The sequence below is a fragment of the Nesoenas mayeri genome (genome assembly GCF_963082525.1).
Source record: "Nesoenas mayeri genome assembly, chromosome: Z".
Taxonomy (NCBI): Eukaryota; Metazoa; Chordata; class Aves; order Columbiformes; family Columbidae; genus Nesoenas; species Nesoenas mayeri.
The window spans coordinates 6336000-6350343 of record NC_137542.1 but is presented as its reverse complement, the minus strand read 5'-3'; the positions used below and the strand labels follow the sequence as shown (position 1 = coordinate 6350343).

At 37.1% G+C, this 14344-nt stretch overlaps 1 protein-coding gene across 1 annotated transcript in view; it reads left to right on the top strand.

The window, feature by feature from the left end:
- RASGRF2 (Ras protein specific guanine nucleotide releasing factor 2) overlaps positions 1-14344 on the top strand; it is a gene marked incomplete at both ends in the record, with an annotated part of 125256 nt that overhangs the window by 60694 nt on the left and 50218 nt on the right. Inside the window, 6 exons of the mRNA XM_080362400.1 lie at positions 2543-2703; positions 3699-3765; positions 4588-4724; positions 7877-7959; positions 10035-10283; positions 10579-10967. Of these exons, the coding sequence (XP_080218526.1) occupies positions 2543-2703; positions 3699-3765; positions 4588-4724; positions 7877-7959; positions 10035-10283; positions 10579-10967 (1086 nt within the window). The remainder of the gene's footprint in view (positions 1-2542; positions 2704-3698; positions 3766-4587; positions 4725-7876; positions 7960-10034; positions 10284-10578; positions 10968-14344) is intronic.

Sequence of the window (14344 nt, the reverse complement as noted above, 5' to 3'; positions counted from 1 at the left end):
TTTCCAAGGATGGAAATTCCACAGCCTCTCTGAGTGAGCAACCTTTTCCAGTGTCTGACCATCCTTATGGTAAAGTTGAAAGGCCTCTAGTCTGGAGAAAGCCAGAATGAATTTGTAAATCAGGCAGTTACATGTAGGCTAAAAAAAAAAAAATCTTTTAAACAAATACAACCTTGTATTTCTTGGATTGAACAAAGTCTAATAGAGTGACTATTCTGGCAGTATTGAAGTACAAAAACTACTTAGGTCTGTAGCTGGAAAAAAATTCCTGAGATTACACTGATTGTCCAAACTATACTATTAACAAATGTTCTAAAAGTAGCCTCACTTGCTCATTGCAACTGTATGTTCGCCAATCGTGACCATTTTTTTCCTTAAGAGGAAATCTGTAGTAGAATACATGGTGGGCAAATGCCCAGTTTTGTTAATCACAAAAGCTTGATGGGAATGCATGAGGTCCTTGCTTGATGTCAGCTGTGCAGCACGTATAGGAGATGTGTTTCTCTCTGTAAATATTGAGACTCAAAGACAGATAATGCAGTCTATTTTTACCACGTTTAAAACATCTAGTTTCTTCTGATTTACCTTATTAAACAATAACATTTCAGCTCCATACAAGAACACCATTTAATCTTCATCCCATTCTAGCAGAACAGAATATGGTATTCCTGAAAGCATTCTAATGACAACAAAAAAGAGAAAATAAAAGCTGTATGTAAAGTCATGTCTCTAAGCATATCATATTTAGGGATATTATTATTCTAAGAAGCCAAGCAGAAATGAAACTTACAGGTTGAATATTGTTACCCTAAAAGTGTCAAGGAAATTTCAGGAGAAAAATGACACTGAGGATTTTGTGGTGGAAAGTTGCTTGGGAATTGTTTTGTACACACTCCTTGGCCTTACAATGGAAATATAACATGGAAAAGTCACTGTTCCAACACGTGGGAATGATCTCCTTGACGTCTTTTTGCAGTTGCAGCAGGCAGGCTGTTTTGTCCAGGGGAAGTGTGCAACAACCAATTAGCATTTATGGGTTTGGTCAGAATTCAAGAGAACCTAAAAATATTCCAGACCTTTGCAAATTTCGAGAGTAGAACTCTACCCCATTATTTTGTTGCAGTTACACAAATCACGTTGTACACAACTAGTTTAAATGTGAATTGAGTGTTCAAAGAACACAGTACTGTAGATTTAGTGATGTATATTTTGCTATGTCAGGTGGTATAAGTTTCAAACATTAATAACTAATTAAATACATAGTGGGAGCTAAGCATAAAAAAATGTGTAGACAAACAATAGCTTACTCAGTTACCTTAATTTCTCTGTCTGTTAGTTTAAGATTGTCGATGTGAGCTTTGCACAAGAGAATTTTTTGACGCTGTAGAGTAATGATTACTAATCAGATTTTAGTGGATAACTCTTTCAGGCTTGCATTGAGTCAAGACGCTGCCGCCAGTTTGAGTTGTGATACAGCTACACTAGTCCAAGATCTTGTTGCTTCTGAAAGAGGCAGGCCAGTGTCCATCCCCTCAAGCTTGTTCTGCTGCCGGTACTTCGTTTCCATCATCACTGGTGCTTTTTTGACCTTGCAGTGAGGGATACCAGGAAGCTGAGTCAGCAATTTTTTTTTTTTTTTGCATTAGTTTCTTTCTGGTTTAGCTCTGTTAGCTAGCTAATGTTGGAATGAGAGGCAGTACAAGGGCGATAGTGAGGACAGATGTGTGGAAATGAGATCAGGAGATCTCTTGGCTTCCCTGCCTGGCAACAGCAACTTGTATCATAAAATCTTCCGCTTTGATATATAGAAGAATTGCACTTCGCCACCAAATTTAACTCGGGATCCAAATTCGGAAGTAATACACATGGTGATATCAATCTGGAAAAGTTGGTCAGGAACTGGTTTTGAGGTATGAAACAGCTGAGAAGCAAAGCTGTCCCCAGCCTGGCGTTCTGCAGAGCACAAATTCAGACTTGCGTAACCAGGTTCAATTTAGTTCAGAAGTGTTTTGCTGGTAACACATTTCAGATGAGCTGTGGAGCACTGAAAATTATGCAGTATAAGATAAGAGAAAAAATGTACCTCATTTCAATCTCCCTTGCACATAGGCGCACACATACACAAACTCTTTTCCTTCAAAAACTTGTTATTTTCATCCTCTCTCTCTTTGGCTTGTAAGTAATGTATCTTTTGCAAGTCTAGCAGCTGTCAAAAGTACAATTTGCTGTTCAGCTTCATTTTCTGATCAATGCGCTATTAGGGTGTTTTAATTACTTAAGAATTTGCCCAAGATCTAATCTTCCATGTACATATGCATTAGTCTAGATTGTATTTGCTTGAGTCCATTTATTGTGAAAAACAAAGTGAACTTACACAAAACAGGTCATCAACTTGTGCTTAAAATAGATGCTGATGCATATTGAAGCCTAAGAGAATGAAAAGTTGCATTAATTAATATCATAATATTGAATGCATTAACACTTTAAACACTGCCTACTAAATATTACTACAGCATACTAACTTTTGAATCTTTATTCTCAGGTTCCCTCATTCAAGTCCCCTCAGTTGAGAGAGGAAAACTGAGTAAAGTTCGCCTGGGATCATTATCTTTGAAGAAAGAAGGAGAAAGGCAGTGCTTCTTATTTACAAAACATTTTTTAATATGTACAAGAAGTTCAGGAGGAAAACTGCATCTTCTCAAGGTATAGACTTTACATTATGACTCAATTTACAAAATTAAAACACAGCTTCAGTGAAATTTCAACACTTCATTATTTTATGGCTTTAACCTGAGATTTATACATGTTGTTATAAGTAGAAGTGAGGTGATGCACAGTTAGTAACTTTGTCTTCTCATTGCAAACAACAGAATTCAGACAGAGTTCTTACTTTCTACAATTTCTTTTCTACAACCATGTAATTCTAATAAGCTAGGATCAGAAACAAGACATCACCATGTCTATTTGTATAAGCTAGCACTGAATGTAACTCAGTTTTCAGTGCATAAATCAGCCAGTACAATATTCATGGAATTACCAAAGAATATTTTCCAGAGGTCTAATAAAATTAATTTTAAAAGTCAGTTCTGTTTTCCTGAACAGCACATTCTTTTAAACTGAAAGCTCTTCTAAGAACACTCCAGTTTTATTTGTTGAGAATCAGGCTTTCATAATGTTGGCTTGTGAATGAAAAAATGTTGGTAGTTTACAAATTGCCTTATGTTAAATAGAGTTTTAATTTGACAAAGGCATTTCTGAGAGGTTATTAAGAATGCTTGTATGCTTTCCTACTTTGCAGGCCTTAAATAGTTAAAGTATTTTGCAAAGTAAATAGAATATAACTGAACCTTTAAACAATCATGTATATATTTGATTTAAATTCAGGGAAGATGAAATTCTAGTTACCCTTTTTCAAACTTGTGAACAAGCCTGTGAGATAAATTATGGTGTGGTAAAAATGAAAGAAATTGTGTACATTTGAGAATATTATAGATTTGTTGGCTTAAGAAAAATGTCATATTTAATCTGCTTGGATTTAGTTCCTAGAGGAAAAATTTTCATCAGGAAATTGATGTACGTTTGTAAGAGCTCTGAGTAATGTAAAATCTTAGAGTAAGGTATAGCAAAGTTTAAAAAAATTGCAATGACAAATGCGAAAAAATGTCAAAATTTGTGAAAAATGTGCTTTGTTTTCGTAGACGGGAGGTGTTCTGTCTTTAATAGAGTGCACTCTGATTGAGGAGACAGATGCGAGTGATGATGATTGTAAGTTACATTCAGCTGTTTGTAGTAATTACAGTTTCTAGTTTCTTAAAATTGATACTCTTTGTTTATTTTTGTAAGAGCAAGTTGATATGTTTTCCACTTTCATGAAACCAGAGGAATACAGCGTTAGTTGTTTTAATAATGGACATGCTGGCTTGCATAAGGGTTTGTTTTCTTACTTTTGTTCTTGTTGTTGACATCCCACATAGGATTTTCAAGTAGACTGACTGAAGGAATGTGACAAATTATTTGCTGACTTTTGTATAAAAGTTCACCCTGAAGATCTTGGAAAGAAAAATTGTGCCTTAAAACAAGCAGCAGATAATTGTTTTTTTAAATACATAGGGGTTGAGTGAGTTGGCAGAATTAGTGGAAAGTTTTTGTCTTGGCCTGCCTATAAATCTTGACTGCAAGCTTGTTCAAATGAAATAACAAAACACATTCCCAAGCTGATTTTATTGTTACTCATTCTGGCCTCTGTCTAACAGTCTTAGGCAAGTTTTGCATATGCATTGTGGAAGTAGTTTCATTAATTTCAGTGATACTTCTAGTATGCTGGGAATATATCAGTATAGAAGCATTAGGAGGAATTTAGCCTCATTTGGCATCTTTAAATTTATAGCAACTCCTGCTATTGCATGTTTGTAACTTTTTTTGTATGTGGTGTATGTGAAAAGCACAACTGGTTTTGGATCCCCAATTGGATTTACTCTGTCAGACAGATGTTTTAAACTAACTTCCATTTTAAATTACACCATTATCTTCTTTGCTTTACAGTCTGAAATCTCACATTCTGACTTTTCTTCCCCATTCTGCCTAAAGCAAAAGGTTCTGGACAGGTGTTTGGACACCTTGACTTCAAGCTCGTAGTTGAACCTACAGATGCTCCTCCTTTTACTGTTGTCCTTTTAGCCCCATCACGACAGGAGAAAGCTGCATGGACAAGTGATATAAGTCAGGTAACTTAATGCATTCTTTAGCTTGTTTGTATTGAAATCTTAGTTTATTCTGTGTTTCTGAAAACTAATCTAAGAGAGGGATGTTGATTTGCTGTGATGTATACGAGAAACCCTTAGTGTTACCTATTCTCCTCGAAATTTTGTCTTTGCATTTGAGCCACCAGTGATATGTGTTTCTCAATCAGAGAGATGTGATATAACAACCAAAATTGTCAGTTTACAAGCATTAACCTAATCGTAGCCATTTTTATGTTTAAGGAGAGCCCATACAGATACATATTTTAATTGAAGAAGGGTAGTATGTTTTTATTCATAACTTTCATACAGATGAAAAAACAGCTGAGAATCCTGACAGCGAAAACAATACCATATCACATAAATATCATATTCCATGCAGTGAGGAAATGAGATAAACTCTTTTCCATCAAAAGAATACTAAAAAAGCATTATAAATAATTACTAAGCACTCTGACAGTCTGTAGGAACTGGCTTTATTGTGCATGAAGAAAATTGTCAGGGGTAAACCTTTTGGTTTTTGACTCCTTTTGGCTAGAAATACAGCAGACAAACTTTTATCAGAATCTATTTGTGGAAAGAAGTTGAATACACTGTGAAAAATCTGAACTTTGAAATAACCAGATCTTAATTTAGGCTATTGCTATATGCTCTGCATGCAACCAACTAGTAGATAGATTTCTCATAGTTCTGAATTTGAGTCCTATCCTGTATTAATTTCAGGAGAAATAGTTGATTAGATCCATATCAGTGTGGAATTTCTAAAGATGCTACCATTGCTGGCCACACCTCCAGATGAATTATCATTGCAATGAGTAAAAATTGCTTATAAATAAATGTTCTGATTTCCTTTCTTTTTTTAACTAACTTTTTTAAAGCCACAAAACTTGTAAGTGAAAATCTGAGAAAAGTGAGATCTCTTAGCATTGTGAGGCTGAAAAAGCTTCTCCAGCCTTACGAAGGAAGGGAAGCCAGAGATGCTGATGGGATAAGCAGCAGCTTACAAGGAAAAAGAAAACGAATAACAAGGGGTTCAAGATGCTGTGCAGACTGCACAGACATCTGGGACATGAATTGGTATCACTGTTTACAAGGAGCAATCGATTCAGTTGACTTAGTGCTTATGCTCAATCTGGACAGCAAGAAAGAAGAAAGTTAACACCAGAAGCATTCTCTGAGTGTTTTGCTGGACAAAGAAATTTGGGGTGAAACTCTGGATAATACATGAGAACTTCTAAACAATTTTGAGACCACTTGTCTCTTGAAAACCAAGTGCTGTTTTTGACTAAGCCCATTGCCAGCAGAAACCTTGCTGTAAAAAATTGCTGAATTGCTTGCTTAGAAGCATTTTTTTCTTTTTAATCCTGGCTAAAACCCTCAAGGAGAACATAGAAACTATGAGAACAAAAAGGGTGCATTAAGTATTTCTTTAGTAAATACGTGTTCTCCTATCTTTGTAAGTGGAAAAAGAATACATGTAGTTGCTGTCACTCACAGCATTAGTGTTGGTGTCCAGAATTATGCATCTTATTAAATTATATATGCAAATGACAAGTGATGTTTGTCTATATATTCCTAGTTGAGGCTTCTCAAATTTATATTCCTTTCATACAAACTATGTAATACTTATGAAAAATGCATGGATTTTGTTGATGCTGAGGAAGCCTTCTCTCTTCTCATCTGAGCTTGTTGTCTTTTGGCCCAAGATCACCATTATACTCATTCTTTATCTAGAATGATAATATCTGTCAGGGAGGTGGTAAATACTAAGCCTGTGCAGGCTAAGAACAACAATACTGAGTTACCTCAGGTGGTTTTATGATCTAGTGCTAAGGACTTCTTTGCGACATTTACAATTCACGTGGAGGAAACATATTCTTATTGGATGTGTTTTTCTCTCTGTTTTTAGGTAACAGTTTGATAAAGTCATAGTGTGGATTGTAACAACTGCACTTTTCAACTAATCTTAAAATACCTGAATTTAAAAACACATATAGCTATATAGATCATATTTTAAACATATAGCTAAGTGGATGTATTTTAAACCTGAAAAGGCCTCTGATTGTCTTGTTTGACAAATCTAACATCAGTCATTATTTTGCTATGCGATGTTCTAAAGCCAGCAGACTATTTTCATTCTTAAAGTCAAAGTAAATGTATATGACAATTTTGGAGTGTCCATTTTATTGACGTGAGGAAACAGTGTTTTTGTATACAAACATGTGTGACACTTAACGAATAAAACTAGAAAGTGTTGTAAAGCCAAGAGTCCTGCAGTGTTATGTAGCAGGTGCTTGTTGCAGACTGTATAAGCCCAATCCACTGGCAGACTCTCTGCTGACTTCCAAGAGCAAGACTTGTGCTGCTTCATTATCTGAACTCCATGTAAAAGCACAAAGCAGAAGATAATGGTGTAAAAATGGCTTTGAGCTACCACTGTGTACCATCAACAATGAGCTGCTTTGCGTCTTGAAGAACGGCATATGCACCCCTAGCTTGTGTCATTTCTAAAGCAATATGTGCTGTGGCCATGCCCCAGGAGTGTCTTTCCAGCTTCTAAGATGTATCCCAAAACTTTTATACAAGAATTTGCAAAGAACTCCTTGGGGCAGCATCTTCAGAGCTACGATTCACAATAACAGCACCACTTGAGCTTTTACAAGTGTGTTTCTAGAAATGGTTTATAATTCTCTTTGGTCTTTTTGCACAGTGTAAAGCTTAAGGCGTGAGTGTATCTGTTTGTGTTTAAAGTACTCTCACTTTATTGCAGTATTGATTTTTAGGCTTAACACTCATTCAGGAAAAGCTAGAGATACTTAATTTGGTTCAGTTTCAAAGGGACTTCAAGGGAAATTTCACTTCCAACTCAAAATACGTAATAAATTGGGAAGAAGAATGCTGAGCTGAGTACCTTGAGTGTGCAGGTAAAGGTGTGTGGATTTGTAAATGTGTGAATCGAAGGCAGAAGACACTATCATTCTCACACCACTGCTTTGCATTTATGAAAATACCTTGTACCAATCAGTCCATACCCTGTAAAAGCTATGCTCTAGACCTACAGTGATATGAAAAGTGTGGAAATAAGTGTCATTGCCCTGTGTTTTGATTTTAACCATTTTCAATGTTTATTTTCACAGTGCATTGATAATATAAGGTGCAATGGTTTAATGACCATAGTGTTTGAAGAAAACTCTAAAGTCACGGTGCCACATATGATCAAGTAAGTGCAGCATTTTTTTTTCCCAATGAACAAAATAACAAAAATTTAAAAACCCTAAAAAAGTGTATTTGGAAAGTACAATAATTTGATATATTTTTCCCCATTTTTGCTGAACTGAATTAATTCTACATCCGGAAATATATCTTTTCAAATCTTCTTCTTGAAATGGTAGAGATGGCTCAAAATAGTAAACTCTCAGTTCACAGTATTGGAATGTATAAGATCACAGCTCAGATTTTTCTGTTGTTTATGAAGTTGCCTTCAGTTATGCTTCAGATGAATAATTTTATTCTGTATTAATTTTTCTCTGTCATACAACTCATGATTTTATTGAATATGTTTTTAAATATCTTCAAAATTTAGGTGACTGCAGACAAATATCATTTTCCAAGGTATTTTGTTGTATTAGCCGAAATTCTTATTCTCTTTATTTCCCTTATTTCTGAGAAAAAAAAAAAATTCTCAGAATTTTAATTGATCACATCAAGGTAACTTCATTATTTATAAACCTTCTTCACCCTTGGATTCATTGTGTCATTTATTTTAATAAGTAATTTTTATTTGTAGACAGCAATTTTCAGTATTACTAACATAGTTTTACCTCTTGGGTCCTCTACAGATCTGTATTTACATGAGTTTTACCTACTGTTATCCAATATAAATATTAAGGAATAGAACATGGAGTAGAAATAAAATATTTTCTTTCATACTGTTATCTATCACTAGACCATTTCTCTCTCTTGGAGGTGCTCTATACGTGAAGGTTTCGCCAACACCCCCTTTGCAGTTGTTGCCTCTACTCTCTTTGTGTATGTTTCGATATTAAAAAAAGAGATAACGCCTGTGAATACTCTGTTAGGGCAGATACCTTTAGTCCCTTGAAAGAAAGTATTTTATTGTCTTTGGTTTAATTCCAGGAACTCTCCAGTGTGCAAAGAGTTCTGTTCCCTGCTGAATGTTAAAAATACACTATCCTGTGTTCAATTTGAAAAGTACCGCAAGGCCTTGATCCCAATATCAAGACAAATCTTAATTCTGACAAACATACAGGAGCTCAACAACAGACACAGATTGGGTGTTCTCTTTCTGAGGTTTTACTCTTCTGATTTTTAGCACACATTGACTTTTAGAGTCACACGTCTTTGGATGAAAATTTTTTAAATGCCACTTTGCTGAGGACCCAGCTTAAGAAAGATTTTTTTTGTTGTTGTTTCATTCATGTAATGTAGTGTGGAGTTGTGTGGAATACCTTCACACTGTATTCTAAGAAAATCCAATAATTTTTAATTAAAAGATTAGGCAGTATTGAAAGATGCTTTACTTAGTATCCATCACATTTTTTTTACAAACTCAGCCTTCAACTAGATAAAATCAAGCAAAACAGAATTTGGGAGGGGAAAAAGGCATAATGAGTAGGGTTATGTAAATGATTGATTTTTGTTTCGACGTTCAAACAAGTAGTCCATTTTTTTTTTCACTGAAACAAAGACTCTCCGTGATTTCTATGTTGATATTTGAGGTGCTTCATGTTGTTCCATTTCCTTTTTTTAAAAATAAGTAGTTCTTGGAGCCTGAGGGCAGGTGTTACCTTACAGGTGAGCCTTAAGCTTATCTAAGGGGTTAATTTTGCTGGTTTTTGCTAGGGTCCACTAGTTTTTTTACATAAAGCTATACCCCAACAGAAAAAAAATTGCAGTCAGTCTATTACTATTCTGTAGTGAGCTTCTAGTGATATGGGACTACAGGCTACAATGACCTGAGAGAGACAGAAGTGGATAAATCTGCCTCCTGTTCCATTTCAGAAATTTAAGCATCGTTAATGGTGTCTTAGACTGTGAAATGTATATTAGTTATTTCCAAAAATAAGATTTAAATTCTTTTAGTTCTGGCATAAAATGTATCTGAATGGAAACAGGTATCACCACAGATTTAGAGTTTTCTTGTGTTGATGAAATACAAGAATGCATATATATTTGCTGCTTCTTTGTTGACAGGACCAGCTAAAGTGATACCACTACTGTACCATAATCGCTCGTCTTCTTTGGTAAAATGCTCTAAATTTATTTTTTGTGTAGATCCGATGCTCGTCTTCATAGAGATGACATTGATATCTGCTTCAGCAAAACACTGAATTCCTGCAAAGTACCCCAAATCCGTTATGCAAGCGTCGAGCGCCTTTTGGAGCGGCTAACAGACTTGCGGTTTCTGAGTATTGATTTCCTGAACACCTTCCTGCATACTTACCGCATATTTACCACCGCAGCTGTTGTACTAGAAAAACTTTCAGACATATACAGACGGCCATTCACTTCCATTCCCGTCAGGTGAGCTCTGGGGCTTTTCCCCCCTATCATAGGTTTCTTGTAGAATTAGTTGTTAGATATTTTTACCATTATTTCCTCTTACATAAATGATATAATCAAGGAGTTCTTCCTTTGTAATTAGGATGTAGGTTTTTAGGTAAGTGTGTCTCAATTTGCTGCCCAGACTTTGAGAATTGTGTCTTACAGATTTCGCCGTGACCTGCAGATTTGCACAAAATTGGATGTGTGTGTTTTCACTTACATCTTTTCAGCATTTGTTATTAAATGTTGCTTTTGTTTTGTTTCTTACTCTCAGGTCTTTGGAGTTATTCTTTGCTACCAGTCAAAACAACAGAGGCGAGTACCTAGCTGATGGGAAGTCACCACATCTCTGTCGCAAGTTTTCTTCCCCTCCTCCGTTGTCACTGTCCAGAACTTCCTCACCTGTCAGAACCCGAAAACTGTCGTTGACCTCACCACTGAATTCAAGGATTGGTGCCCTTGACCTCTCTACTTCATCTGTGGCAAGCAGTCCTACCTCGACATACAGCCCGGCCACCTCCCCGCCACCAACGGGTAGCAAAGTACCGCTGGACCTTAGCAAAGGGCCCTCCTCTCCGGAGCAAAGCCCTGGCTCCATAGAGGACAGCTTAGAGAACCCTCGCGTTGACCTCTGTAACAAGCTGAGGAGAAGCATTCGACGAGGTATTATATACCAACGAAATACTGAATGTCACTTTGATAAATCATAGAATAGTTTGGGGTGGAAGGGACCATCAAAGCTCATCTAGTGCAACCCCCCTGCAACAAGCAGGGACATCTTCACCCAGATCGGGTAGCTCAGAGCCCCATCCAGCCATATGGTAGGCTTGACTTTTACCACATTACTGCTGAGAAGTTGTTTCTCATGTCTTTTTTCTTTTTCCTCCTGATCACCATAAGCTGTGTTGTGAAACTAAATGCTCTGATGTTGAGGGAATAGAGTGCACTGTCAGCAAGCTTGCTGATGGCACCTACCTGGGAGGAGTGGTTGACCCCCCAGAAGGCTGTGCTGCCATCCACAGACCTGGACAGGATGGAGAGTTGGGCAGGGAAAAATGTAATGGAATATAACAAGGGCAATTGTAGAGTCTTGAATCTGGGCAGGAACAACCCCAGGTTCCAGTATAGGTTGGGGAATGACCTATTAGAGAGAAGTGTAGGGGAACAGGACCTGGGGGTCCTGGGGGACAGCAGGATGACCATGAGCCAGCACTGTGCCCTTGTGGCCAGGAAGACCAATGGTACTGGGGTATATTAGAAGGGGGGTGGTCAGTAGGTCAGAGAGGTTCTCGTGCACCTCTGCTCTGCCCTGGTGAGACCACATCTGGAATATTGTGTCCAGTTGTGGCCCCTCAGTTCCAGCAGGACAGGGAACTGCTGGAGAGAGTCCAGCGCAGGGCAGCAAAGATGCTGAAGGGAGTGGAGCATCTCCCGTGTGAGGAAAGGCTGAGGGAGCTGGGGCTCTGGAGCTGGAGAAGACGAGACTGAGGAGTGACCTTATTAATGTTTACAAATATATAAAGGGTGAGTGTCAGGAGGATGGAGCCAGGCTCTTCTCGGTGACAAACAATGGTAAGACAAGGGGTAATAGGTTCAAACTGGAACACAAGAGGTCCCTGCTGCCCAGGGAGGTTGTGGAGTCTCCTTCTCTGCAGACATTCCAACCCGCCTGGACACCTTCCTGTGACATTCTGTGAATCTGTGATTCTGTGATGTTTCTTCCCTAGTGCACGCTGTGATGTATTGTCTGTTTCCACCGCTTTCTTGCTTCTTTGTAGGTATGGCAGAATGACCTTGTCAATTTTCACTTCAGCAGAGTGTTAAGCAGAACAGCAGAAGGAAATATTTGATGACAGTTTTGTTTCCTGAGTGAAAGATTTTGGAGTTGTACCATTGCAACACGAAGTAAAATATTACGTTAAAAAGAAGTAGGGATGCAAAGACATATCAGCTTTAACATGTTACATAACAGGGCTGGTTTTCCAGAGAGATTTCATTGCTATAATTCATGTGATGCACTTGGTACTTTGGTGAGATTTATAATACCTGGTCGTTATCCATCCAGAAGGTAGATGTCTAAATTAGATTCATTACTCCTGTGCAAAAGCCTGTTTTCCTCTATGGATTGTGCAAGGCACCTTGGAATAGGTACTACTTTCAGAAGGCTAAAGTCAGTTGATATAAACGTCACTGTGGGCATTTCACAGGATCACACAGAATCACAGAATGTTAGGGATTTTAGAATGGGATAATTGTATTTGGATGGCAAATAAAGTAGATCTAATCTTACAGGATGGATTAAAATAGAAGTATGTAGTAATTTTTTTGTTGTCGTTGAGTAAATTTTAAAATGCTATTTTATTCATAAAATTCACATTTAGAAATGGTCTTACCTGATCTTGCCTGATGTGCAGTCTGAAGAATTTGAACTGCAAATCTGAGCAAAATGTAGCTCAGTTTTAATTGAAAGTACTGTAACAGTGAAAACTGATAAAAACCAAGAGAAAAGAATTAAAATATTACAAAACGTAAACTAAGAAAAATATGATTGAGGTGTCATTTCTACTCCTTACTGGTGAATTAAGTGTCTAGGTAAAAAAATCTGACATTATATTATGCATAGGGATTGTTTTCACAGAATGTAGTCTACTGTTTAAAAAAAATTCTTAACAGGCAAGCTTCCCAACTTAACATTACAGGAGTCTATGCTTGCCCTTGCTTTATGCTTTCATAAAATGCTGTTTGGCTGTTACAGTTAATAATTGTATTTCTGTATGTGGATGTTTTAAATGAATAGCATAACAGACTACATATATGTAAAATACAACCTTTACCGTGTAGAATTGGAAAAATTCTTCTTGTGAACTACTGTAACCAGATTGTAATCAATGTGATGGGACAGCATGTCCCAACATACAGGCCATGCATTAAAATGAAGTGTACACTGCGGTGTTAGGTGTAATGTTTTCTGCTCTCCCCTGGAAAGTAAACTAGTAAAGAATAGGTTACTCTGGCCCAGTGTTAGCACTGGGCATTGTTGCAGAGATACTCAGATTTTACATTCCGGTCTGTCAAAGCTGGATGTGTCATCTGAGCAGCATGAAGAGCATTAGGAAATTAGGCAAGAACCTCATATAAATGCTAAATTGCTGTCTGTGCAGCGTCTCCAGTCCCTTTGGGGATTTCCTGCTGAACAGTTTGCACTCAGTTTGGAGGAATTTGCAACTAGATATGTCTGTTCTGCAGGGGAAAGTCCCTTTGTCACTCACCTGCATAGAGCATGTTGAGGAAGAGGAGTAACTTAAAAAGAAATGTCACAAGGAGAAAGGAAATGGTAGTAGGAAAACTAAAAAAAATTATAAGCTGCATGTTTCCTAACATATGTAATGTATTTCTTTGTTTCTGAAGATTTCTGGATAAGAAGGCTAGTTCTATTTAATCAGGAGCCACGACTCCATTGTAGCTAATACTGTTGCTCTAGTACTGCCAGATTCCCGGTAAAAATGCTATGGCTTGCTCTAAATCAAATATAACCGTACAAATTCTGTTTCCCAGCACATATTATTAAGGTGGTTGTTGTTCTTCTTGAATGTTGTCCATTTACGTTCTGGAATTTCCACCTTCTTCACCCACTTCCAAAGTCGTTGTTTGCTTTTGAAGTTTTTGTTTTCCAAAGCTTTTGTTTATACACATTTATATATACAATACTTAGGCTTCAGATGCAGTTGTCATTCATATGAAATGTAGGATATATTTTGTGGGCTTAAAATTTCTGCCATTTTTTTTGATTCTTCTAGTAGAACTCCTCCATGGAGTAATCTACTCTCCAGTGCTCTTTGGCCATTTTATTGGGCAGTTTTTGATTAGACATAGTTATCCAACAAGGATTCTTCTCCCTACCTCATCTAAATACTGTGAGGTCAAGTATTGTTACGGCATGTGCATTTCACTGCATATTCTGCTGAGTTAAAATGCAGTCTTAACCCAAGCTATTTTTAAAACAGTCAGCTTGCTGGTTTTCACCAAGTTCTTTATTTATG